Raw genomic sequence first — 24404 nt, 5'->3', positions numbered from 1 at the left:
TTCGAGTTCTGCATTTATTTGTGTATGAAAAAACTGCAGGGAATTCACAAGCAAGTAAATGGATGATAACTTTCACTGTATTCCTCTGTATGAACCATAGGTTCAAATATCCAGGAAATTTCATTGAGGGGGGGCAACAACGGCTCCAAGCTCCAGGGAAGAAGTAAGATATCAGACATGTCTCTCAGTGTCCAGTCTCTATTACTGTCTCGTCCTCCTCCTCCTCTTCATTGGCACCAAAGGCAGAGAAACTGACTGGTTGGCAGGTGAGGTCACGTAGATTGATCAAGCAAGCAGTCTGTGTGGTGGCAAAATCAGGGAGGGTCACCAGCAAGACCTTCTGACCGTTAGCACCTGGCAAGGCAGGAAAGGAAAACTAAATTAATGAAATGAATCAGAAGGGCCTGGTATTGTGGTCCATTGCTCATGCATAAGGTAACAGGTTCGTTCCCTGGCATCTACAGTTAGGAAGGATGAAGCTGCAAGGGACAGGAAATAAAGAACTTTGCTTGAGATCCTGGAAAGTTGCTGGAAGTCAGAATGGACAATACTGAGCGGAACGAACAAGCAAGCTTCCTTATATACAACAGCAGTGATATCCAACAAAGTAGTTCTATTAACTTAAGGGCATCTGGCTGTGCAAGGGAACAGCCCCTCCCCACATTCTTGCACACCCCTGTACCCTCCCCAAATCTGCCCCAGAACAGATTTAGGGGTGACCTGGGAAGAGGAGAGGAAGTTCCACCTGCTCCACCGGAAGCCCTTGTACGAACAGAAGTACTACTCTGAATGCCACCCTAAGTACTGGCTCTGTAAAGTGGATTCAATAGAATTATTGGATTCAATAGAATTATTACTTCAACATGAAGGTATTAAACAGAAACAAGCATCCCATCCACATCATAACACTCTCCAAAAAACTACTGGGCCTGTACACCAGTTGTGGGTAAACCTGCCCAGTGCTATAGTTGGATGAGATCCAACACATAAGAGTGGCTACGAGCAGCCTTTTTTGCCTAGGCAAATTTTCCAGCAGAACTCAATTTGTATTGCAACAGCACTTTGTGCCTGGTAAAAAAACAAAACAAGAAAACACAACGTCTCAGGCTGATCCTATACTCCCAGTAGACATTTCTTTAGTCTAAAGTTGAACAAGATTGAACAAGGACCAAAACTCCGATGTGAAAACACACCAACATTATTGCAGAACTCGCTATGAATGAAGGAGCTTTGAATAGGTCTCAAGTCAGAAAGGATACAGACTAAAGGTCTGGACCTTTCTTGGGAGCCAGGTTTTTACTGCCTTACCTTCAGCAACCTTGGATTTGAAGGACGGTGCATTCCCACAGAAATAGACGTGAGGGCAGTCGGTGAAGATGAAGGGGTCAGTCTTGTAAAATGGGTAACAGCCTAAAAAACAAGTAAACGGGTGCCTTTAAAGGAATGGCCCATCAGCAGACAGAAGTAGAAGAGATAGGAAACCGAAAAATCTGGGAGGACCCAAGATTTTTGGTGGCTGGTAGGACCTGACCATCAATATACACAACCCAAAATCATGTGTTTTGGGGAAAGAAGCAAACACGTTAAAGATAACTGCCGCTAGCTGAAGACCACTGTCTTCTTCCTCGCCCGTTTTTTAAAAGGCTAGATTTCTACCATGTATCCAAAACTGGAGAGAGAGAAGCCAACTAATAAATTCTTTATCATTCATATATAGGTGTTTCATTCCTATACATATACTCTTCTGCTCACAGAACACCCAAAGCAGCTCATGTCTATGAATGAACTCTAACTACATGCATATTAAAAACACAGATCAAGATCAACATGTTTTGCAAAAGGAGTGGGAAACCTGATTTTAAGAAATTGTATTAAAGTAATTTGGTTCGATTTGTACAAATTTGGAAAATGAATAAAAATAATTTGGGGCAAAAAATCCCCACAGATCAAGAAAACAACGCAGTCATTAAAAAGCAATCAATATAAAATTGTAACAGAAATTATTGATATATAGCCAACTGAAATAAAAATGGTTCCCCCTCCCCAATACAGAGTCAGCTGGATCATCACAAAACATGAGATTCCCTTGATGAAGTTACCAAGTGTGTCTGGGGCTGTGGGGCTGAGATGCCCAATCCGTAAGGTCCACTCCAGGATTTCTAGATAGTCAGACATGCTGCTATACTTGAAGATGTCACTGATGTTCTGGCCTGAAGTCCCTAAAAACCTAAAATTGAGGGGGGAAGTGGAACTGTTTACTGCTGAATGAAGAAATCAAACCCTAGAATACCAAAGCGTCTGTTAATACACTTTCTTCAAGGAATCAGGGTGGCATATATGAGTTCCCAAATTCTCCTGCTCTCTTTTATCTACAAAACAACGCTATGAGGTAGGCTGAGAGGCAGCAACTGGCCGGACACCAGTACGTTTCCGAGCACAATTCAAAGTGTTGGTGCTGACCTTTAAAGCCCTAAACGGCCTTGGCCCAGTATACCTGAAGGAGCGTCTCCACCCCCATCATTCTGCCCAGACACTGAGGTCCAGTGCCGAGGGCCTTCTGGCGGTTCCCTCACTGCAAGAAGCCAAGTTACAGGGAATCAGGCAGAGGGCCTTCTCAGTAGTGGCACCTGCCCTGTGGAACACCCTCCCACCAGATGTCAAAGAGAAAAACAACTACCAGACTTTTAGAAGACATCTGTTTAGGGCAGCTTTTAATCTTTAATAGGTCATTGTATTTTAATATTCTGTTGGAAGCCGCCCAGAGTGACTGGAGAAACCCAGCCAGATGGGTGGGGTATAAATAATAAATTATTATTATTATTATTATTATTATTATTATTATTATTAGCTTCACAGAAAGCAGAGTGCAAGATTGGAGCCCACTTTCCACAGCCTATCAGTTACTTCACAGCACCAGTCTCCTTTCCCAAGTTAATGGCAGTCCTTATTTCACCTTACTCAGAAGACCCCTAGATCACGCTGGCTCAATACACATGGAAGTGCTCTGAACACCTGAAAACGCCCGTAGAACAATGCTGATTAGCAGCAGCGCTGCTTCCCTTAAGAGTTAGGAAAACTGCCATTACCTGACGCCATCGATGTTGGCCTGGTAGGGGTTGGTCACCAGCTGCAGCGTGGAGTAGGCGCTCGAGAGGGGAAACATGCAGCGATGCAGCGGCTGTTGAGGCAACGTGTAGTTGGTGGGATCAAACTCACCAGGCATCACATCTACAGGTACAGACATCTGTAAGGGCAAAGTGGGCAGGCAGTCAGGCCCAAGAAGAGCTCCCTTGCTGGGCAGAGGCAACAAGGAAAGAACCTAGGCTCTGAAAGGAGTGGGTAGACTGGGATCTACAAGTACATTTCTGAATTGCAGTAGACCAGCATTTATGATGAATCCCAATTGTTTAACAACAGCCAACAATGAAAAGCTTCCCCCCCCCCATTGGAAATTAAGCCGCTGAGGTGAAGGGAGCTTACGATGAAAACCAGGAGTGGATTTCCGTGCAATAGGACCGTGAGCTCAGTTCTGATACTGAAAACAAATTCCTGGGCTCAGCATGTGCTCAGAGGGAACACTCAGCATGACAATCCTACAGCTCTACACCCTGTAGCCTGGTCACTAAATCCAGATTACTGCACTGTGTTTTACATGCAGGACTGATTTTGAAGGTGGCTTGGAAACTGCAGCTGGTTCAGATGCCGCGGCTGTTCACAAGGGTCCATTATTTGGAGCATGTCACAGTGTTAACATGCATTGGCTTGTGTTTCCAAGCCCGTTCTGAAGTGCTCTTTCCTTTAATGCCCTATTACCAGGGATGGGGCTTCCGTGGCCCTTCCAACCTTGTTGGGACTCCAATGTCCATCAGTCCCAACTGTCGTGGCCGATGGTGGTCACTGCCCGTAGACTGACCAATTTCTTTCAACCTCTGTCCACCCATTTGCAGCGTGGGGGATAATATGATGACCTGCCTTACAGCAAGGCTTGGGGACCTGCAACTCTCCAACTATTGTGGAATTCTTATCAGCTCCGGGAGTTGTAGCCCAACAACTCCTAGAGGACCATGCAACATCCCCATCCCTGACCACTATGGTTTGGATCCTGGGTACCTAAAAGACCACCTGTGCTCCTACAAGTTTCTGCCCACCTGTTAAGATCTCCCCAGGAAGCTCTCCTTGGATTCCTACTGCTATGTGACGAATGCTTGGCAAGTAATTAGGACCCTCGAGAGGCTCATTCAGCCACTTCCTGTCCTGTCCTTACAACAGGGAGAGGGACCCTGTGTCTGCACCCCAAATGCTGCTGGGCTACAACTCGCATAATCCCTTCCTCACTATCAACTATGCTAGCTGGTTGTCATGGGAGTTGGAGTCTGACAATATCTGGAGAGTCAAATCCCTGCTTTAGAAAGATCATTAGATGTCCTTCTGATCCCCTAACATTTACGATACTACTATTTTTAATAAGGTATTTCTTGCAAATTGATTTCTCGTTACTGTTTTGCAAGCACTGTGAGCCACTTTAGGAACCCTATACGAGGCTAGAAAGCAGCACAGATATATATATATATATATATACACACACACACACACACACACACACCCAAACCTTGAAAGTATTTAATATTGATTTGCCTAATATTAAAACCTTAGCAGCAACTTGCAAGAAGCTCGAATTATTTTCCTTCCTTGACCGAGAAATCGCTAGCCAGGCTTCCCCCTATACTGAGAGAGATCCTGACCACCACCTCACTTCTGAAAATAGCACTCACGCTCAACTGCAGCAGGATTTCATCCAGCAGTTTCACAGCTTCCACGCTGGCAGCCTGAGTCTTCTTGGTCAGGTACTTTGCCTGAATGAGATCATGCAGGAAGGTCAGCCAAAGAAGAGAGAGAATGAAAGCTTTAATGGGATGAGGAAATCTAGTGGGATAACTGAGCCATTGATGGCTACCCTTAGTTTATGAAGGAAAGGTAAAATGTTTATTTATTTAACTTAGTTACTAAATTTGTATACCACCCTTCATCCACAGATCTCAAGGTGGTTCACAACATAAAAAATAAAGAAGAGTTGGGGGAACCCCAAACACAGATTTTGGGGGCGTTTGGGGGGGACGAGACAGCGGAAGTTAGGTTGTGCAAGCAGAAATCCTTACACTGGCAGAAAACAGTTGATAGTTGAACTCTTAGCCAATAAATATCTACAAATTACACATCTGGTAACCAAATTTGCTGTGGCAGCTAATAAACTTCGCTCCCGTTACATTAATGTATTGTAATTTTAAATTGACATGCTGTAGACTTTTATAGACTTACGTTGTGCGATTTTAGAGAAATGCCTTGCTTTTGCCCTCTGTTGTGAAGGTCTTTGGCTATATATACAATGAATTGAATTGCTTGCTACGCTAGCACAACCTTGTGAGTTGGATCTACGTATTTATCTGGCTATCAGTTTGCTGCCACATGAAATGCATCATGAGACCTTAGCTTGGAAGCACTGAGTCAACTGCATCCTAGCAACACTACCGATGGGCTCAGGGCGTGGCCTGAAGGCACTGGAATAGCTACTTTGCTTTAGCTAAGCTGGTCTCGGTCTGGTCAGTGCCTGGATGGGAGACCACCTGGGAATGCTCAGGTTCCACAGAGGGAGAAAGGCAGGGTATAAAATAGGCCCGTGCAGAATGCATCCTAGGTCTTCACCTTGTTCATGGCGTCTCTGCTCTGGGTATTCTGGCTGAGCAAATTGCCTGCCAGAACGACACGGGAGATGAGAGATGCGCTGCACTGCTCTCCCTCGGCTCCCAGCTGCCCCGTCACCATGTCCACCAGAAGCTGCATGCCCAGAAGACTCTCTCCACTCTTGCCGCCGAGGCCGAGGCCAGACACCAGCAAGACAAACCTGGAGGCACAAGAAGAACCAACAGCTGAGTGATTGAGGTGCCACTGAATGGGTGCTTTGAGCTGCAGGCTTCAGAGGCAGGCAGCGGAGGAATCAGCATGGCTGAGAGGTTAGGTTAGCTTCCTCCATCTATCTGTGTTCCATAGGCAACTGTCAGGCACTGGGCAGAGGAGGAATGGTGGAGACCTCCTCCCCAGCCTGACCCTTCCAGAGAAGAAGAAGACAGTTCAGAATTACAACAGGGGTTTGAGGGAGATCACAGCTCAGGGGAAGATGAGAGGAGAAGTTGGGAGATAATGGGAGAGGAGGAGGGCAGAGCCTGAGCAGCTGGGTGACATGTTATCACTAGAAATCATTCCAGACCCACCATCTCCCGGGAACCTGGTGAGCCTTAAAAGTAGGAGAGCAAAGGGTTCAGAAGCAAAGAGTCCTCAGTGCCACCCGTAGAAGGGATGACAAATGATGAAGTGCGAGAGAAGGAGAGGAGAGACATACTTGGGGGAACGCCATTATTCCAAGAGGCTCATTTCCAAGCCTCTCTCTGTAAATATTGAATAAAAAGTAGACGGTAAGGACTTTTCTGTTCCTGGCAACCTGCCATGGAGGCTGGTTCCTCTGCCGCCTGACAGCAACTGAAGGCATTACTTTTTAAACACTATTTTGATTGTGTTCATTTTCTTTATATATTGGATTTGCATACCACCCTTCCTCCCAAAGGAGCCCAGGACAGCAAACATCAAAAATTATGAGGGAGACAAATGCATCTCACCCGGGAGGGCATTCCATAAACGTTGCTCGTTTGGGCTCTGTATGAGGCTCTTTTTGGAAGGGAAAAAGTGTGGTACAGATTGTTGTATAAATAAAATGCAAATGAATAATGCTAGGGCACAAATGGCCCATGTTTGGCTTCTGGGGAGTCTCGGGGGAGAGAGAAAAATCTGTTTGCCCTCAAAAATTACAAGAAAATTGAAAACAGTCAAATGAAAACCATACAGTCTCAACAACCTAACAAAGCAGAGCAATTCCTCCTCCTGATATTTCCATAAGCCAAGGGTTTATTTATTTTTTAGAATGTTTACAAACCACCAACACATAAAAATATCAAGGTGGATGATATAACAACATCAAAACTGCTTTAACGTTTTTCTTTACAATCAAGCAGTATATACATTTTTGTGAAACACATAAAACTATGAAATAAATAAAACCATAAAATTGTAAGATCTTAAAATTGTAAGATCTTAAAACGCAGAACAAATGACGAACGCTAAATCAAATTATAAACTCTTGGCAAAACAATTATGTTTTCAGGGTGTGCCAAAATATCAGGGTTGTAGGCGCCAGCCTGATTTCAATAGGACAATGTTCAAAATTACTGACGCCACTATACTAAAGGGCCTGGTTCACGCAGCAGCTGAACCAGGAATAACCAACATGGTGCCCTCTGAAAGATCTGGCACCACTGAGTGCCAATGCTGAGGGTTGATGGTAGTCCAAATCAGACCTGAAAGGCAGACTCTGATGTGGAATGCAACAAGGCCTAAAGAAATTAGGCAGCTTGCCTAACCAAACAGGCTAAATAAATGGGCTTGGAACATCAGTAGATATCGACTTGAGAGTGACCTGGGAAATAAACTGGCAGACTTGGGTATTGAAAGGGCAGAAAAGGTTTCTTTATCATGCAGCCATAAATTCCCCCCCTCGGCAACTCAAATATCCAGGATGGGATTAATTTCCTATATGTATAATTTTGGGGTGGGTGGGTTTTGATTACTTTAATTTGATTATTGCTATTTATATCTCGCTTCCCAGCCAAAACATAAGCCTCTGAAGTGGTTTACAGGAGTCCTAAAACATATTTAAAGCATTAAGAAACACTTGTGTTACATTAAAAATCCAAATTTAGACTTAGAGAATGCAATAAAGATGGAAGCAAAAGGACGTAATGAGAGCAGAATCAGTTCTAAAGCATCAGAAAGCAGTGATGCATAGTCTTAAAACTTTTTCTTAAAAACTACAGACCCTTGTCTCCTCCAGCCCAAGATGTTAACCTTCTGTCACTGCACAACTAACCGTCCCAAAAGATTTTCAGGTTCAAGCATCATTCAGCAGATGCCTACTTGTGCTCACCCCCAAATACATTTAGAAAAATGATTGCCCATTTACCTCTTTTGACTTCCTTATACCAACTGCAGACTGATCATAAAGCTCCTTCATCAATTCTGCACCCTGAAAATGTAGATTTTTTTCGAGAGCTTCCCCTTTACAGAATGCCCTAAGAGCTGGACTGGAACACCTGAAAAAGAACTGGCGCTCCACCTGTACCTTCCATGATTTAAGTCAGGGGCAGGTAATCTTTTCCAGACTGAGGGATAGTTCCATTATAGTCAACCTTCCAGGGACCCATTTCCAGTGGGGACAAAACTGAAGTGCAGAGGGCAGAAGCAGCTGCCTCATACACAAACGTATGTATGAATAGGCTTGGTGGGGAGGAACTATTTTAGCTTGTGGAATGGCTGGACGCTCTTCTTATGCCAACAACGACAATCTTCTGGGCGGTCTCACCTGTCTGTGCTGGGCCCCATCATGGGGAGCTGGGTGGGCATATCTGCGAAGCAGTGATCCTCAACAAGGAATCTGCCATCATCCGTCTCCGAGCCGTAGACAGCAAGGATGGTTCCTGGCCCAGCAGAAGAAAGAGTCGTAATTACAACACTTTAGCGCTAGCCTGTCCTGAACAACGCACAGACCTTCATTGTTCATGATGTGCGGGAAACACATTGCCTTTAATAACATGGTCTTGCTCTGCTCTCTTCAACCCATCATGTCTTCCGTGTAAAAACAGTGTTGTTGTTTTTAAAAAAATGCCTTCCACAGAAAACTGCTCACCTATAGTTGCACAAGCTTGCTTGCTCTTTCCTGAAGCTTTTTGCTACCGCTCCTTTCCGTAAGAAGGTATCTCAAGAAGAGCCAAGGAGGCCAAGAAGTCTTTCCTTCACTATGTTAGAATCCCACACCCTTCCCAGGATTCAGAGAATAACGTTAATTAAATGGTTGAAAGCTGGCAGTTGTTGCTGTTGTTACAGTTTCACACGCACATAGGATGGGAAGGGATTTCCTGAATAAGACACCTGAATTTCAGTTCTCTTGTTGGCCACAAACCATATCACTTTACTTTTATTCGCCCAATGCCTCCTTTAGTTGACCCAGATCTTGCTTTTCCACCTTCCAATCATTATAAAATTTGAAGAACTCTGAGGGCAGAGCTTCCTATTATAGTGGATCGCCTGTCTTCAAACCTGAATTTGCAGACACAACCTGAATGTGGTGGTTGGCATTACCCAGTGAATAAGCTTTCCACATCAATTTCCTCTGCTGGTGTGCCTTTACCCTACCAAGTCCACTCCAACCCGCAAGCCAGATTCAGGGGGAGGGGTCATTTTTAAAGGGTTGGGGCTGTAGGGAGGAAACTGGCAGGAGAGAATAACTGGGCAGAAAAGGGTTAATCAGAGACCTTGTCTACCTGTCAATTTACCCAGCAAGTCTCCCACTCCCACACCCCAACTACATTTGCCATACCAGAGAAAAATGGGGCTGTGGCCCGGGCCGCTCTCGTAACACGTAATTCCCATGACCGGCTCTACCATTAGGTAAGAGTGAGGTAGCTGACTAAAGCAGCACTTACAAAGGGGGGCAGTAGCCCCTAACCATTCATTCCTTTGAATAACATATATCACTTAATATTACAAAACCTAAAAGCAGCTCACACAAATTACATCACAAGCGAAATGTCAGTTCCATATCATCAAAATACAGTACGAATCCAGTAGAAACGTTAACCAAAATGTTAAGAAATACTGTTATTATGCCTGTAGTTCTGTAGTTATTATGTTCCCCTTGAGTCTGTTAAGCTGTGTCCTGAAAGCAGTCCTCAGTGCATTTTGCAACAGGGAATTTCATTAGCACAAGCGGTTTCTGAGCTCTGGGTGCAGTACTGTGCCGAAGATTTCAGATTAAAACTGAAGAGGGAAAGGAAAGGAGGACCTCTCCACTTCCAGCTACTCTCTGAATACTGGAGAAGAGACCCTCTTAAGAATATTAGGGGGGTAGGCAGGGAAGGACCAGACCATGTGAAAAATGAACATAATATTTTAGCTGCAGTTCATTCATTAGCAGCTTTATAAAAAAAGCATGCCTAGACATTCCATTGTTGCTCCTAGCTTTCAGTTCTCAGTTTCTAACACTGCCCCAAAGCTATGGGCTGCTCTTTTCATACAATGGGGTCAGCGCTGCAGCAAGATTCAACTGCCAATAAAGTCAGATTCTCTTCATGGTATAAGGGCGGGGCATCATTTTGACCTTTGTCCCAAGCAGCAATACTTACTGGCCCTAGTAATGCCATATAAGTCAATGAAACAGATTGGGAAGGACATGGGGTTAGTGCTGAATCCTGCACTCCTATGTGCTTCTGTGTAGCTTGTTGGTTTGAACATCATACCCTGGTCCCATTACCATGACTGCCCTGCCCCAAAACATCCTACCTGTCACCAGCTTGTCAGTTTGAATTGCTCCCTCCAGTTTAATTCGCTGCAGCTCGTCTTCCAAGATCAGCTCATCTGATTGGTGGATATACTTGGTGCGGGGAGGCTGTGGTGGCAGATTGTGCTGTGAAGGAAGCAGCAGAGGCTACACAGTTCTGGAGCCATAGCTCACCATCAATTTTTTTTACCCAGCCCATCTGACTGTTTTTGCCCAGCCGCTCTGGGCAGCTTCCCACAGAATATACAAAAACACAACAGGACATCACACATTAAAAGCTCCCCCAATACAGGGCTGACTTCAGATGTCTATGGAAGGTTGTATAACTAATCTCTTTGACATCTGGTGGCGTTCCACAGGGCGGGCGCCACTACCGAGAAGGCCCTCTGCCTGGTTCCCTGCAACCTCGCTTCTCGCAATGAGGGAACCGCCAGAAGGCCCTCAGAGCTGGACCTCAGTTTACAGGCTGAATGATGGAGGTGGAGGCACTCCTTCAGGTATACAGGGCCGAAGTTCAGCAGCAGAGCACTGGCTTTGCATGCAGAAGATTCTGGGTTCAAACCCCATTGTCTCCACATATGGCTGGGGAAACTACTCCTGAAACCCGTGCCAGTGTCATCAGTACTAAGCTAGATCGATCACTGGTGTAACAGTATAAGGTAGCTTCCGATGTTCCTATGTAAAGCTAGTCTCAGGGAGAAAAATAGCTTTGCAGCAACCCCAGCATCATCCAAGGTTCTTATATTTAAAGCCCTTCATGGTCCTGGACCCTGAGACCTTTGTGACCACCTCCCCCTGCGTAAGACGCTACAGAAACTGCATTCTGCAAGCTGGGCCTTGCTCCAAGAGTCTCAGTTCAGCAATAAGCTCATTAGTGGCAAGGATCAGAGCCTTTATCATCAGATGATCAACCAAATGACTGAGAAAGCAGCAGTTTGCAGCTCCATAATGGTGCTGACCTGGGAGAGGTTTTTCTTTTTTAAATACGTTTGCTGCCACTGCAAAGATCATGAGGATCTTTGGTGGCCAGATAAAAAAATTGGAGAACAGAATCAGGCCCATGAGCTGTGGGTTAAGTCACCTCCTGGCCTACACTGACCAGTTGGGGCTGGGCGATATCTGGTTTTCAACATTGTGATATATCATCAGCTGAACATCGCGATATACCAATATATCACAATGTCTGAAATAAAGATAGAGCTATGTAGAAGCACTGGCTGCTTCCCAGCTTCTCCCATATTGTGAATTTTGCCAGCGCCTGTTCTTGTGGTTCGCTGCTCTCTGCATGAGGCAGAGGAGAGTTGAGCAGACAGAGTTAACAGAGGCTGCAGGAACTGAGAGAAGAACTGGCTGGCTTCACAGCTTTTCCTTTCTTGTGATTTCTGCAGAGCACACACATACATCATGATTCACGATATACTGCCAGGTCAAAACTTATGAAACCGATAGCACAATATGGACTTCAAACGGGTTTTGGATGATATATTGATATATCACCCAGCCCTACTGACCAGCAGTGATGCATCAGGTAGGGGTATTTTCCAGCTCTCCTTAGAGGCTGGCAATCAAATGAGGAACCTTCGGTGATGTACCACCAACCTTCAGTGCCTTCCCATGAAAATCCTTCCCAAATAGCCACATACGTGGCAGGGAACCATTTCAGGTAAAAGCTGTTGGAGTTCATAGTCTACGCGCAGCTTGGCAAGTGAGCAATTAGTGTTTTGACTACAGGCTAGGGAGACAGAGCACGGGAGAAATTTGCCTGGAAATAAGAGGACCTAGTAACAGCTTGGTGATTGGCTGAGGTCTCCCATATACACAGCATGACCTATGACATTGTTCGGCTAGTTAGGAGTATTCTGGAGTGCTTGGAGAGTGATGAAGTCTGTGTCTGTATATAGTAACTTGTAACTTGTATATAGTAACACCACAGCCAGTGTGGTGTAATGGTTAAGAGCGGTAGTCATGTAATCTGGGGAACCGGGTTCGCGTCTCCGCTCCTCCACATGCAGCTGCTGGGTGACCTTGGGCCAGTCACACTTCTTTGAAGTCTCTCAGCCTCACTCACCTCACAGAGTGTTTGTTGTGGGGGAGGAAGGGAAAGGAGATTGTTAGCCGCTTTGAGACTCCTGAAGGGGAGTGAAAGGCGGGATATCAAATCCAAACTCTTCTTCTTCTTCTATATAGCTTCTGAGTTTACTGCTGTATATAATAAACTACAAAATCAAGTTACTAGTCGTCAGCTTTGTTCCTGATCGTTGTCCTGACTGAGCAGTCTTGATCGTTGCCTAGGAAAAGCTGCACTACTCTGCTAAGTTGTGCATCATCGAAGAAGTTCAGAGGTGAAGAGACTGGTCCTAGTAGCATGAAAAAGGACTTCAGAAAGTGCTCACAAGCTTCGGAGTTTTAACTCAATGCTTTTACAATATGTGGACCTGACGGGCTGGAATAATGCATTACACTACAGCATGACTCACACAAACTAAACAACAACAACGAAGAGAGCATGCCATCCAGGGAAAGTCATCCTATGACAAGAAGTACTTATTTTCCAAAAGGGAAATAGAATGCGCAAACAATAATTCATAAGCTGTTTCCCCTCTAACGGCCGCTGGCATCCCGGACTGCGGCGAGTAAAAAAGACTTTTAGAAACGTCTCCAAAAGTGATGTTCCTCATCTGGTCAGCAAGTTCCTCCAGCCAAGCTTTGGTGGTTCGGCTCCAGCGCATGTGTTTGCAATCATGAAGTGCTGCTTGAATGGAGTTCATTATCAGGGCGAGTTAAAACTTATTACTCAACAACCGTCCTTCCGAAGCTAGCTAGGACCTCGCTTCTCGCTAAAGGCTTGACCCGCGCTGCCAGCAGGATTAAGGAGGCTTCCAGATGGGGGATTGTTTTCCCAGGGACCAGCCAGGCATGCTGGTTCAGCAAGACTGACAGCTGCAAGCCGCAAAGCGGACTTTTTGGAGGGAAGGCTGTAGCTCAGAGGCAGAGCAACTGGTCTGCATACAGAACAGCCCAGGTTCAATCCCAGGCATCTGCTGGTAGATCTGGGAAATGACTCCTGCCTAAAGCCCTGGAGAGGCACTGCCAGTCACTGTAGATGTTGTGTAAGGTGGACCAATGGCAGCTCTCTGGGTTCTTCTCCCAGCCATAGTATACAGGGGACAATGAGGGCCAAAGGGTAGCAAAGTCAAGAGAGCCACCTCTGCAAAAGAAAGCCTGTTTGCGGTACGGGTTATAGTGCTAGACCAGGGCCTGGGAGTCTAATCACTGTCTCTCAGCCTAACCTAACTCACAGGACTGTTTTGAGGATAGCCTTGGTGCAGTCGTAGGAAATGTAGGTTAAACCACAGAGCCTAGGGCTTGCCGATCAGAAGGTTGGCGGTTTGAATCCCCGCAAAGGGGTGAGCTCCCGTTACTCAGTCCCTGTTCCTGCCAACCTAGTAGTTCGAAAGCATGTCAAAGTGCAAGTAGATAAATAGGTACCACTCCGGCGGGAAGGTAAACAGCGTTTCCGTGCGCTGCTCTGGTTCGCCAGAAGCGGCTTAGTCATGCTGGCCACATGACCCAGAAGCTGTCAATAAAGCGAGATGAGCGCCGCAACCCCAGAGTCGTCTGCGACTAGACCTAATGGTCAGGGGTCCCTTTACCTTTACCTTAGCTCAGAACAGTCTCTGCTGACTGGCAGCTGCTTTGTAGGATTTCAGACAGTGGACGTTCCCTACCTGGAGATGCCTGGGATCGAACCTATGACCTTCTGCATGCAGAGCAGATGCTCTACCCCTGAGCTACAGACCTTCCCATAGCTCAGTCTAATCTACCTCACAGGGCTGTTGTAAGGATAAAATGGAAACATGGGATATAACAAGAGCAAGAAAATAGGAGCGATGTGTGAAGTCCTTGATTTAAGGCGGCTTCCTATGTTCCTAAGACGTCCTGGTTAGTACCTCTTTTCTTGCAAGATTCTCTCCTCCAGTCCCAGAGTGAACTACTGCTTTAGGGGACACTCCTGCCTGGATGACACCCCCTTTTTATAGTGGCTTACCCCTGGGTCTTCACAAATGGAAAAGCTTTACCTGCTTAAAACTTGCCAAGATGCTGCAGATTTAAAAATGTTTTTCAACGTACAAGTTTAAAAACCCCACATTGGGTACATTTCCTTTGTTATTGCTAAGAAGCAAAGACTTTCTGTCCAAGGCACAATTTAACTTTACATTTTGATCGGTGCCAACAGAGGAATGAATAATTTAAAATACAGAAAGTGTCACATGCCGAAAGATCCAGTTAAAGCAGGCTTCCTTAACCTTGGTCCTCCAGATGTTTTGAGACTACACTTCCCATCATCCCTGACCACTGGTCCTGCTAGCTAGGGATCATGGGAGTTGTAGGCCAAAACATCTGGAAGGCCGAGGTTGAGGAAGCCTGAGTTAAAGGAAAACTTCAAGAAGATTCCTTTGCTTCCTTGTCCACAGCAAATCTATAACGCAGTTGTAAGGAGTATTTCTCGTTTCATGGTCAGTGATGTAAAAGGCTGAAAGAAAAACGGAAGCAGCCATGATTGACCATGGCAGGCTGTGATGGGACAAAGCTTCAAGAGTGAAAATAATGCCATGTTTATATATTTCCAAGTGTCATTTTAAAGTACAAAGAGTCTGATCAGGTTTGTACTGCCTGCGGAGACATTAATGACTCCTCCAGAGCCTTCTCCATGATTTGCTTGCACAAAGCTTAAATGGAGGTTAAGATATGCCTGGTCTATTGATTTGTTTATGGGACGACTAGGTGACAATTCATCTCGCCTCCCTCCTGATTCGCCTACTGATTTGAACAGGCTTTGCTGTGTCAGATGGACCAACGGTTCGACTCCGTAATAAGGTGACTCTATACGGTCTCATACATACAGCCTTAAAAGCTCAAGTTCACCCTCCCATTACCTCTTCGCTGATTTCCCGCAGGATGGAAGGTTGAAGCTGCATAGACTTGAAGAGCGTCCCCACCACACAGCATTTCTCTGCCAGCTGCAACTCACAGAGTTTCTTCATGGTAACGTTGTTCCCTTCAAGAGAGCAATGGCAGATTAGACGTGTGGCTTTTTTTACAGGAGCTAAGAGTGCAAATCCTAACTTGATAGCTGGTGTGGGGGACGGGATGTTAGGGTTGCGTGTGGTTCTCTTTCTGCTAGTCACTATAAGTGGAGGTGAACACTGCTGTGTGGGTGGAAAGCTACCATCAGGATTCTCCCCCCCCCCACCCCCCATCAGTAGTAGCAAACTGAGAAACTCTTGAAACAGGGGGCTGGATCCAAGGCTCCATGTGCAACTGGCCTAAACACTGCATTCTTACTAACTGAAGTGTTTCACCAAATACGAACAGAAGTACATGTTGATCCCACCTGCTTTCTGAGAGAGTAAAAGTTGCATGGAGGATCATTCCGTGAATCTCTCCCGACCTTGGAATATCTGGATCAAAATATCCCTGATCAAGTTTGGTGTTCGACCCAGAAGCACTAACAGAACCAGCACCGCATTTCATATGCAGACCAGGCAACCCCAACTTTAACATCCCTTGTTGAAATTTACAAGATTTCATGGAAATAAGAGTAAATGCTGCACTCTAGTGGACTGCCAGTGAAAATTCCATTAAAACCCTATCTAAAACTTGAAATGACCCTTTTTTCCTTTGCATTCTCTCCAAAGGGATATTATTATTATTCTAGCAACATTATTATATTCTCATACCACTCTTTATCCCAGGATCACGGGGTGTGGGTTACAATATAAAAACACAAAAATACATACTACAGTGGTACCTTGGGTTACAGACGCTTCAGGTTACAGACGCTTCAGGTTACAGATTCTGCTAACCCAGAAATAGTACCTCAGGTTAAGAACTTTGCTTCAGGATGAGAACAGAAATCTAGCGGTGGCAGCGGGAGGCCCCATTAGCTAAAGTGGTACCTCAGGTTAAGAACAGTTTCAGGTTAAGAACGGACCTCCAGAAAGAATTAAGTTCTTAACCCGAGGTACCACTGTACAGGAACAAACAAAAACAATACCCCCACCCACAAACTTTAAAATGGATTTGTTTAATTAGCCAAAGGTCTGGGAAAAGAGGAATGTTTTTGCCTGGCGCCTAAACGTATGTAAAGAAGGCACCAGGCGAGCCTCCCCAGGGGGGACATTCCATAAATGGGGAGCCACCACACAAATGGCCTGTTCTTGTATTGCCGCCCTCCAGACCTCTCAGGAGAAGGCACATGAAAAAGAGCCTCAGATTATGACTGCAGGGTCCAGGCTAGTTCATATGGGGAGGTCCTTGAGGTATTGCAGTCCTGAGCTGTTTAAGGCTTTATAGGTCATAACTTAGTTGTGCAGTCGTCTTAGGCTGCAATCCTATCCACGCTTACTTGTCCCTGTGCACATTAAACTTACATAAGATTGTATTTTGGGGGTATTATATCAAAACAAAAAGAGATAGTCTTATGACACCTCAGCTGTTTTCCCCAAAACAAGGGCTGGGTTTAGTTTGCTTGCATGAATGAGGTACAGGGACTTTTGGGTAGTTCACCAGGCTAAAGCGTTTAACCTGTTACAGGAGTGGGAGTAACAGTTAGCTTTTTAATAGTCAAGGCCACGATCCTCTCGCTAAGAAAAACTGCCAGTTCTTTCCCTATTTATTTAGGGACCGAAGTGAAGCATCTGAAACACCTCACTTCTTGAACTGAACTTGCCTCATGGAAGCTCACATTTGGACACCGTTAGCAAATCTTTCCACGCTACGATTTGGCAATATCAGCCATTTTCCGACATAGCTGGAGTGCTAGACATTGCAATCCCTTGGCTAGAGAGCAAGCCATTTCTCCCAACAGGAACAAAGTAATAATTCAAAGATGAGGTTCATGGTCGGAGTCATGGCTTAGGTACATGAAAGTATGCAGCTTTAAACAACTTAACAATCTTATTCCAAAATGTTTTTATTCAGAAAGGAGTTGCTTCCTGGCTACAACAGCCAGGTTAATTGTTGTACTTTAAAAAGAAAAATCCCTCATTCCATTCACCACCTGCTTTTTGCAACATCTTGCTTGATGAAGAGTTTTGGAGAATTTGAAAGCATACAGCAATTTTGCGATACTTTGATAAATCCTAACACAGGTAAAAAACATACCTAGTGTTGCTGTACCAATTTGGAAGAGGAGAGGGAGAAGTGTGTGAAACCTTAAAGTGTTATCCACAGTTGTTATCCTGGTTGAGGGGTTTTTTTAGGGAAATGGTGGGCGTGTTATGAAGATGCATGTAAAAGCAGTGGAATTAATGAATGAATGGTGGTAAATTGCAGTAATCTAACCTTGAGGTTACCAGAGCATAGTAAAGGTAAAGGGACCCCTGACCATTAGGTCCAGTCGTGACCGACTCTGGGGTTGCGGAACTCATCTCGCTTTATTGACTAAGCCGCTTCTGGCGAACCAGAGCAGCGCACAGAAACGCTGTTTACGTTCCCGCCGGAGCAGTACCTATTTATTTACTTGCACTCTGACGTGCTTTCGAACTGCTAGGTTGGCAGGAGCAGGGACCGAGCAACAGGAGCTCACCCCGTCGCAGGGATTCGAACCATCGAGCTTCTGATCAGCAAGTCCTAGGCTCTGTGGTTTAACCCACAGCGCCACCCGCGTCCCAGAGCATAGACAACAGTAATTAGGCCATTCCTGCCCAGATAGGGGCCCGGAGTTAGTTAGGTTTTCCAAATCCTGGGAAGGTTTCTCAAGGAGTGGTTTTACCACTGCCTCCTTCAAACAGGCAGGGACCACCCCCTCTCCTAAAGAGGCACTGATCACCTCCCTGGCTTAGCCAGCTGTTCCCTCCCTGCTGGTTTTTATCAGCCAAGAGAGGCAAGGGTTTAGAGTGCAAGTGGCCACCCTGACTGATCTGAGCACCTTGTCCACATCCTCAAGTCTCAACAACTGAAACTCACATAACACAACAGGAGTGGACTGTGCTCTGGACACCTCATGAGATTCATCTGCTATAACAGCAGAGTCAAGGTCTTGGTGGGTGCAAGTGATTTTATCCTCAAAATGCTTTGCAAAGAAGTCACAGCGAGCTACTGTTGGTTCTATCACCTCCTTTGGGCCAGCCTGTAAAAGGCCCCGCATAAAACTCAGAAAAGCTCTGCCGGATGACATAATGAGGATGCAATGGAGGCAGCAAAGTATGCCTTCTTTGCTGCTTCCACTGCCACTAGGTAGGCTCGATAATGAGTTAACCATAAATGACAGCACTCTTCTCTGATGCTAGTGGTGAATGCATGTATTCATACTCTAAATGTATTGAGAGTCTATTCCAGGGGCCAGCAAACTTTTTCAGCAGGGGGCCAGTCCACTGTCCCTCAAACCTTGTGGGGGGCTGGACTATATTTTGGGGAAAAATAATGAACAAATTCCTATGCCCCACAAGTAACCCAGAGATGCATTTTAAATAAAAGCATACATTCTACTCACATAAAAACACCAGGCAGGCCCCACAAATAACCCAGAGATTAATTATAAATAAAAGGGCACATTCTACTCATGTAAAAACACACTGATTCCCAGACCGTCCATGGGTCAGATTTAGAAGGCGATTGGGCTGGATCCCAGGCCTTAGTTTGCCTACTCATGGTCTATTCTTTACCAGTCCACCCCCTGCAAAAAAAAAAAAAAAAATCTGTTTGGAAGGGTCACCACCACCACCACCAGAGGACATCGTTTTGATGGCAAGCTTACCCCATTTGCCTCGGATTCTTTCAACCAACAACGGTCTCATCTGAATGAGGCGTGTGGCATAGATGTGGGCATACTGTCGATTGAAAGTCCGCTCCCCGAGCCGGAAGTTCTGGGAGCAGTTGGAATATGTGGAGATAGGCACGCGGTCGAAGGTAGAAGCCACTGCAGATGGTGAGGTCAGGAGGCTCTGAGCCGATTGGGCAGCTTGCTCTGAGAACATGGTCTATGGAGGGGCTACAGGCCCAGTGGTCTACACAGCATGCTTCTGCAGGAGACAGGGGAAACAATGATTTATTGTTACTATTTATTCAATAATTATGATACCACATTATCATATACCCATGCAGTGTACAAAATGCAGAAATGCAAAGCCAATGCAAGAAAACAAACAAACAAACAAAAGAAGACTACAAAAAACCCACAGGCTGGACATAATATACAGATGACAGATTGGGAAAGATTATGGAAAAGTGATATAAAATTTACAGCATGTACAGCTCCTAAGGAGAATTATATGAAAATGATGTACAGATGGTCTCTAACTCCAGTTAAATTATAAAAATGCATAAGACAAAATATATTAAGTGCCGGAAGTGAAAGAAGGAAAAGGTACGTTTTACCATATGTGGTGGCAATGTAAGGTTAAAAAAAGTTTTTTGCGAAATGATTTATAATGAATTGAAAATAACATTTGTTAAAAAGCCAGAAGCTTTCTTAACAGGTATAACTGGAATGGATATACTGAAAGAATATTTTAAAAAAAAAAAAATTATGCAATAACAGCCACCAAGATATTGATAGCTCCAGCATTGGAAAGAAGAACAAGTCCCAACTGAAGAAGACTGGCAACTTAAATTAATGGAATATGCTGATATGGCTAAATTAACTGGAAGACTAAGAAATCAAGAAGACAGCAAATATAAAAAAGCATGGAAAATGTTTATTGCATAGTTACAAAAGCAATGTAAAGAAGTTAATACAATAGCAGGTTTTTAAAAACACTTGTAATATTAAGGAGAATGTTTAAAATTGGGAAAATTTAAGGATAGACATGTATAATATAAGATACTATAAAAGAACCAGGGGAGGAAATGGAGGGAAGTCAAGAGATCTGAGTAATCCCAAAATATGGATTGAATACGGTGTGAAAATGTTTTACTTTCTATTTTTATTTTAATTGTATTTCTTTGTTACGGTTTATATGATGATAAATGTGAAAATTAATTTAAAATATATTTTTAAAAACCCACAGGCTGGGTGCACACCATACATGTAAAGCACATAGCTTCCTACAAAGAATCCTGGAAACCATAGTTTACACCTCACAGAGAAACAATTCCCAGCACCCTCAACAAACTACAGTTCCCGGGATTCATAGGGGGGAAGTCAAGCGCTTTAAATGTATGGTGTGAACACAGCCATAATATGATACGGCATGAATCTCCTAAGTTCACAATGTGGGTCACTTTCAAGAAAAGACTGCTAAAAGGAGAGTGGATACAATAACATATGTCAGTCAGTTTTATTGCACATAGCCAATGGATGCCGCAATGTGCACAAAATCATTCAACAATTAAAAGAAAATATACTGGAGTGATACAAAAAACTTAAAACATTTATATTATCAAGACATTACCTACACGAAACAGAGCTATAAAAGTACCTTAATATACAGGTTAAGACATTAAAGAATAAAATTTATAGGCTAAAATTATCACATGGCCACTAATATATTAAAAAAGAATGTTACTTAATGTGCAATTATATTCAGAGCTTGGTGATAAAGATAGAATATAGCTTGATGTAGATAGGGTTAAATAAATTAATCTCCTTTACAGTTGGTGGCTACCTTGGCTATATAATTTGCTCTAATTTTCCTAGCAGCAGTTGCAAAGAGTGCTACACACCAGGTCACATACTTATCTGTGTCTGCGAGGAGATATAAAATCATGTCAGAGGGGTTCTGGCCAGGGGACCTTGTCATTATAGGTGCTAAAAATCGTTCTCTTGCTTCATTATATAAGGGGCAGCGCAAGATATAATGAATAAGGTCCTCTACTTCATCCCCTAATGCAAACACGTTCATTTGTTGGTATGCCTCTGTGTCTCCCATCTCTATAAGCAGAGTTTATTGTATATAATCGTAACTCTGTAAAAGCTTTCTGAAGTTGTACAAAAGTCAATTCTTTAAAATAAGGTGTATGTTCATAGGCCACTCTAAGTTTAAAATATAATGGGGCGCATGTAGATAAGAGTTTAGATCGTTTTTAGTTGCCATTGCCCTTATGGTTCGTACAAAAACATATGGAATATGCAGAAATGGCGAAGCTTACCAGAAAAATAAGAAAAAAGATAAGCTTTTTATAAAAGAATGGAAATGGTTTACAGATAAATTATAAACAGATAAGAACATTGGCATGATCATTGTAACAACCTGCAGTTTGAGTATATGACTATATGAGAAAATTAAGTTCATTTGGATATGCAGAAAAAAAGATATAAAAAGTTCAGGAACCACAGAAAGAGAGCAGGCAGGAAGCAGAGTTTCAAAATGTTAAAATTATTGTAAAATTACTGAAATGTATAAAACTGAAAATCATCAAGAAAGAAAGAAAGAAAGAAAGAAAGAAAGAAAGAAAGAAAGAAAGAAGGAAGGAAGGAAGGAAGGAAGGAAGGAAGGAAGGAAAGAAAGAAAGAAAGAAAGAAAGAAAGAAAGAAAGAAAGAAAGAAAGAAACCGAGCACCACACAGGTCAAGTGTATTGTAATGAATTTAATATTGTAATAAACTTAAGAAACTGCAGAACGAGGGGGAAGGAAGCCGAGTTTTAAAATGTTAAAATGACTGAAATGTCTAGAAATGAAAATCATTCATTCATAAATTAATAAATGAAACTGTGCACAACACAGGCCTGGGTTATTGTAATGGATTTAATACTGTGCTAAATTTAAGGAATCACAGAAAGAGAGGGGGAAGGAAGATGAGTTTTGAAATGTTAAAATGATGGTAAAATGAAGGAGCGTCTCCACCCCCATCATTCTACCCGGACACTGAGGTCCAGAGCTGAGGGCCTTCTGGTTGTTCCCTCCTTGCAAGAAGCCAAGTTACAGGGAACCAGGCAAAGGGCCTTCTCGGTGGTGGCGCCCGCCCTGTGGAATGCCCTCCCAGCAGATGTCAAAGAGAAGAACAACTACCAGACTTTCAGAAGACATCTGAAAGCAGCCATGTTTAGCGAAGCTTTTAATGTTTAATAGACTATTGGGAAACCCAGCCAGATGGGCGGGGTATAAATAAATTATTATTATTATTATTATTATTGAAATGTATAAAATTGGAAATCATAAATAAGTAATAAAAATAAACTGTGCACAACACAGGCCGGGACTTCACAAGGGAAAGCCTTTTCTAGTATGAACATAAAAGTTTCTCATATATATACGTGTGTGTGTGTGTGTAACTTATATAAATATATGTGTGTGTGTGTGAAACTCATATATATACATATGTGTGTGTGAAACTTATATAAATATATACGTTTGTGTGTGTGTGTGTGAAACCTATATAAATATATACATGTTTGTGTATGTGTGAAACTTATATAAATATATACATGTGTGAAACATACATACATATGTGTGTGAAAATTATATATATAATATTATATATATATATATATATACACACACACACACACACACGTGCGTGAAACTTACATAAATATATACGTGTGTGTGTGAAACATATATATACCTATGTGCGTGAAACTTATATAAATATATACATATGTGTGTGTGAACCTCTCTCTCTCTCTATATATATATGAAACCTCCACCTGCAAAGTCCCTGCAGCCACACGCACAGCGGCGACACACACAACAGGCAGGATCCTGCCCGCCTTTGCCCGGTTAAGACAAGGCTTCCCCGGCGGGATTGCTGCCCGTTTGTGTCCAGCAGGGGCAGCCGCTCAAGCCGCCGGGGCGACCAGCTGCCGCTCCGAGGCGACCCTCCTGGCCACCCCTAGTCCGTCTCCCCGCCCGCCCGCCCGCCGCCCCGCGAAGCCAAGCCCTCCTCTTCCCTCGGGGGGAAAACGGGAGTCACCTCTGCCAACGCGGGAGTCCGGCGCTGCAGCGGGCGAGCGGCGAAGGCATCTTCCGCCTCCACAGGGATTGGCGGGGGGAACCCCGGGAAGAAAGCGCGCCAAACCCGAGGGACGCCGGCCGGAAGTGACGCGCGAGAGCGCCGCTGTTTGCCTTCCCCCGTAGACTTCGAAAGCAACAGCAAGCGAAATGATAATTCGGTATATAAAATGGCCAGAGTCGTAATGCCTGCATGCAAAGAGCTGTGGTCAGAACACCTGAGCTAGAAAAGCTCCAGCGTTAAGATAAATTCAACAGTGTAAATAAGCTTTAATGGATGCAATAATAATGGAATACTGAACGTTATAGTTTCTGTAAAATGTGAAGGGATTTATGATATGTAAAATGAACCATGGAAAGAGAAGGGAAGTCATTGATAGCTTAAGGATGTATAAATGAGTACTTTAAATTGTAAAACAGAAAATTTTATTATTATTATTATTATTTAAAGTAACAAGTTTAATTTTGAGTAATGAACAGATCTAATATTCATTTCTTCTTGCACTGTTGAGGTGTGTTAAATTTAAAGAAGATAACATCTCCATCTTCAACGATGTAATTTCTGCCTTGCTTTCTGTATTTCCCAGCAGACTTGACAGCTGATTCTGAGCCTCCTTCTTTAAAATCTTCAAATTTCATTACTTCAGCCATAATGAATCCCTTTTCAAAATCAGTGTGAATCTTTCCTGCAGTCTGCGGATACACACACACACACACACACACACACAGGGGATGCAGGTGGCGCTGTGGATTAAACGACAGAGCCTAGGGCTTGCCGATCAGAAGGTTGGCGGTTTGAATCCCCGTGACGGGGTGAACTCCCGTTGCTCGGTCCCTGCTCCTGCCAACCTAGCAGTTCGAAAGCACGTCAAAGTGCAAGTAGATAAATAGGTACCGCTCCGGCAGGATGGTAAACGGCATTTCCGTACGCTGCTCTGGTTCGCCAGAAGCGGCTTAGTCATGCTGGCCACATGACCCGGAAGCTGTCTGCGGACAAACGCTGGCTCCCTTGGCCAATAAAGTGAGATGAGCGTCACAACCCCAGAGTCGGCCACGACTGGATCTAATGG

General features: G+C 44.1%; 1 protein-coding gene across 2 annotated transcripts; it reads right to left on the bottom strand.

Moving 5' to 3' along the window:
• On the bottom strand, positions 1-23431 carry POLD2 (DNA polymerase delta 2, accessory subunit). Of its 2 annotated transcripts, none has more exons than XM_083480592.1 (11): positions 23297-23431; positions 19200-19464; positions 15376-15497; positions 10441-10564; positions 8465-8579; positions 5701-5899; positions 4773-4853; positions 3087-3244; positions 2100-2227; positions 1309-1410; positions 1-354 (listed from the first exon to the last, which is right to left on the bottom strand). In XM_083480592.1, exons 2-11 carry the CDS (start codon positions 19417-19419, stop codon positions 185-187), a joined length of 1419 nt encoding a protein of 472 aa, XP_083336718.1. In that variant the 5' UTR covers positions 19420-19464; positions 23297-23431; the 3' UTR covers positions 1-184. The 2 variants fall into 2 exon arrangements, with proteins under 2 accessions (XP_083336718.1, XP_083336719.1); XM_083480593.1 differs by having other exon boundaries at positions 19200-19461; positions 23297-23427.
• Between the last annotated feature and the right edge of the window lie 973 nt (positions 23432-24404).

This window comes from Podarcis liolepis, assembly GCF_965112155.1.
Source record: "Podarcis liolepis genome assembly, chromosome: 16".
NCBI lineage: Eukaryota > Metazoa > Chordata > Lepidosauria > Squamata > Lacertidae > Podarcis > Podarcis liolepis.
The sequence above is the reverse complement of the archived record's forward strand: the minus strand, read 5'-3'. Positions and strand labels throughout refer to the sequence as shown.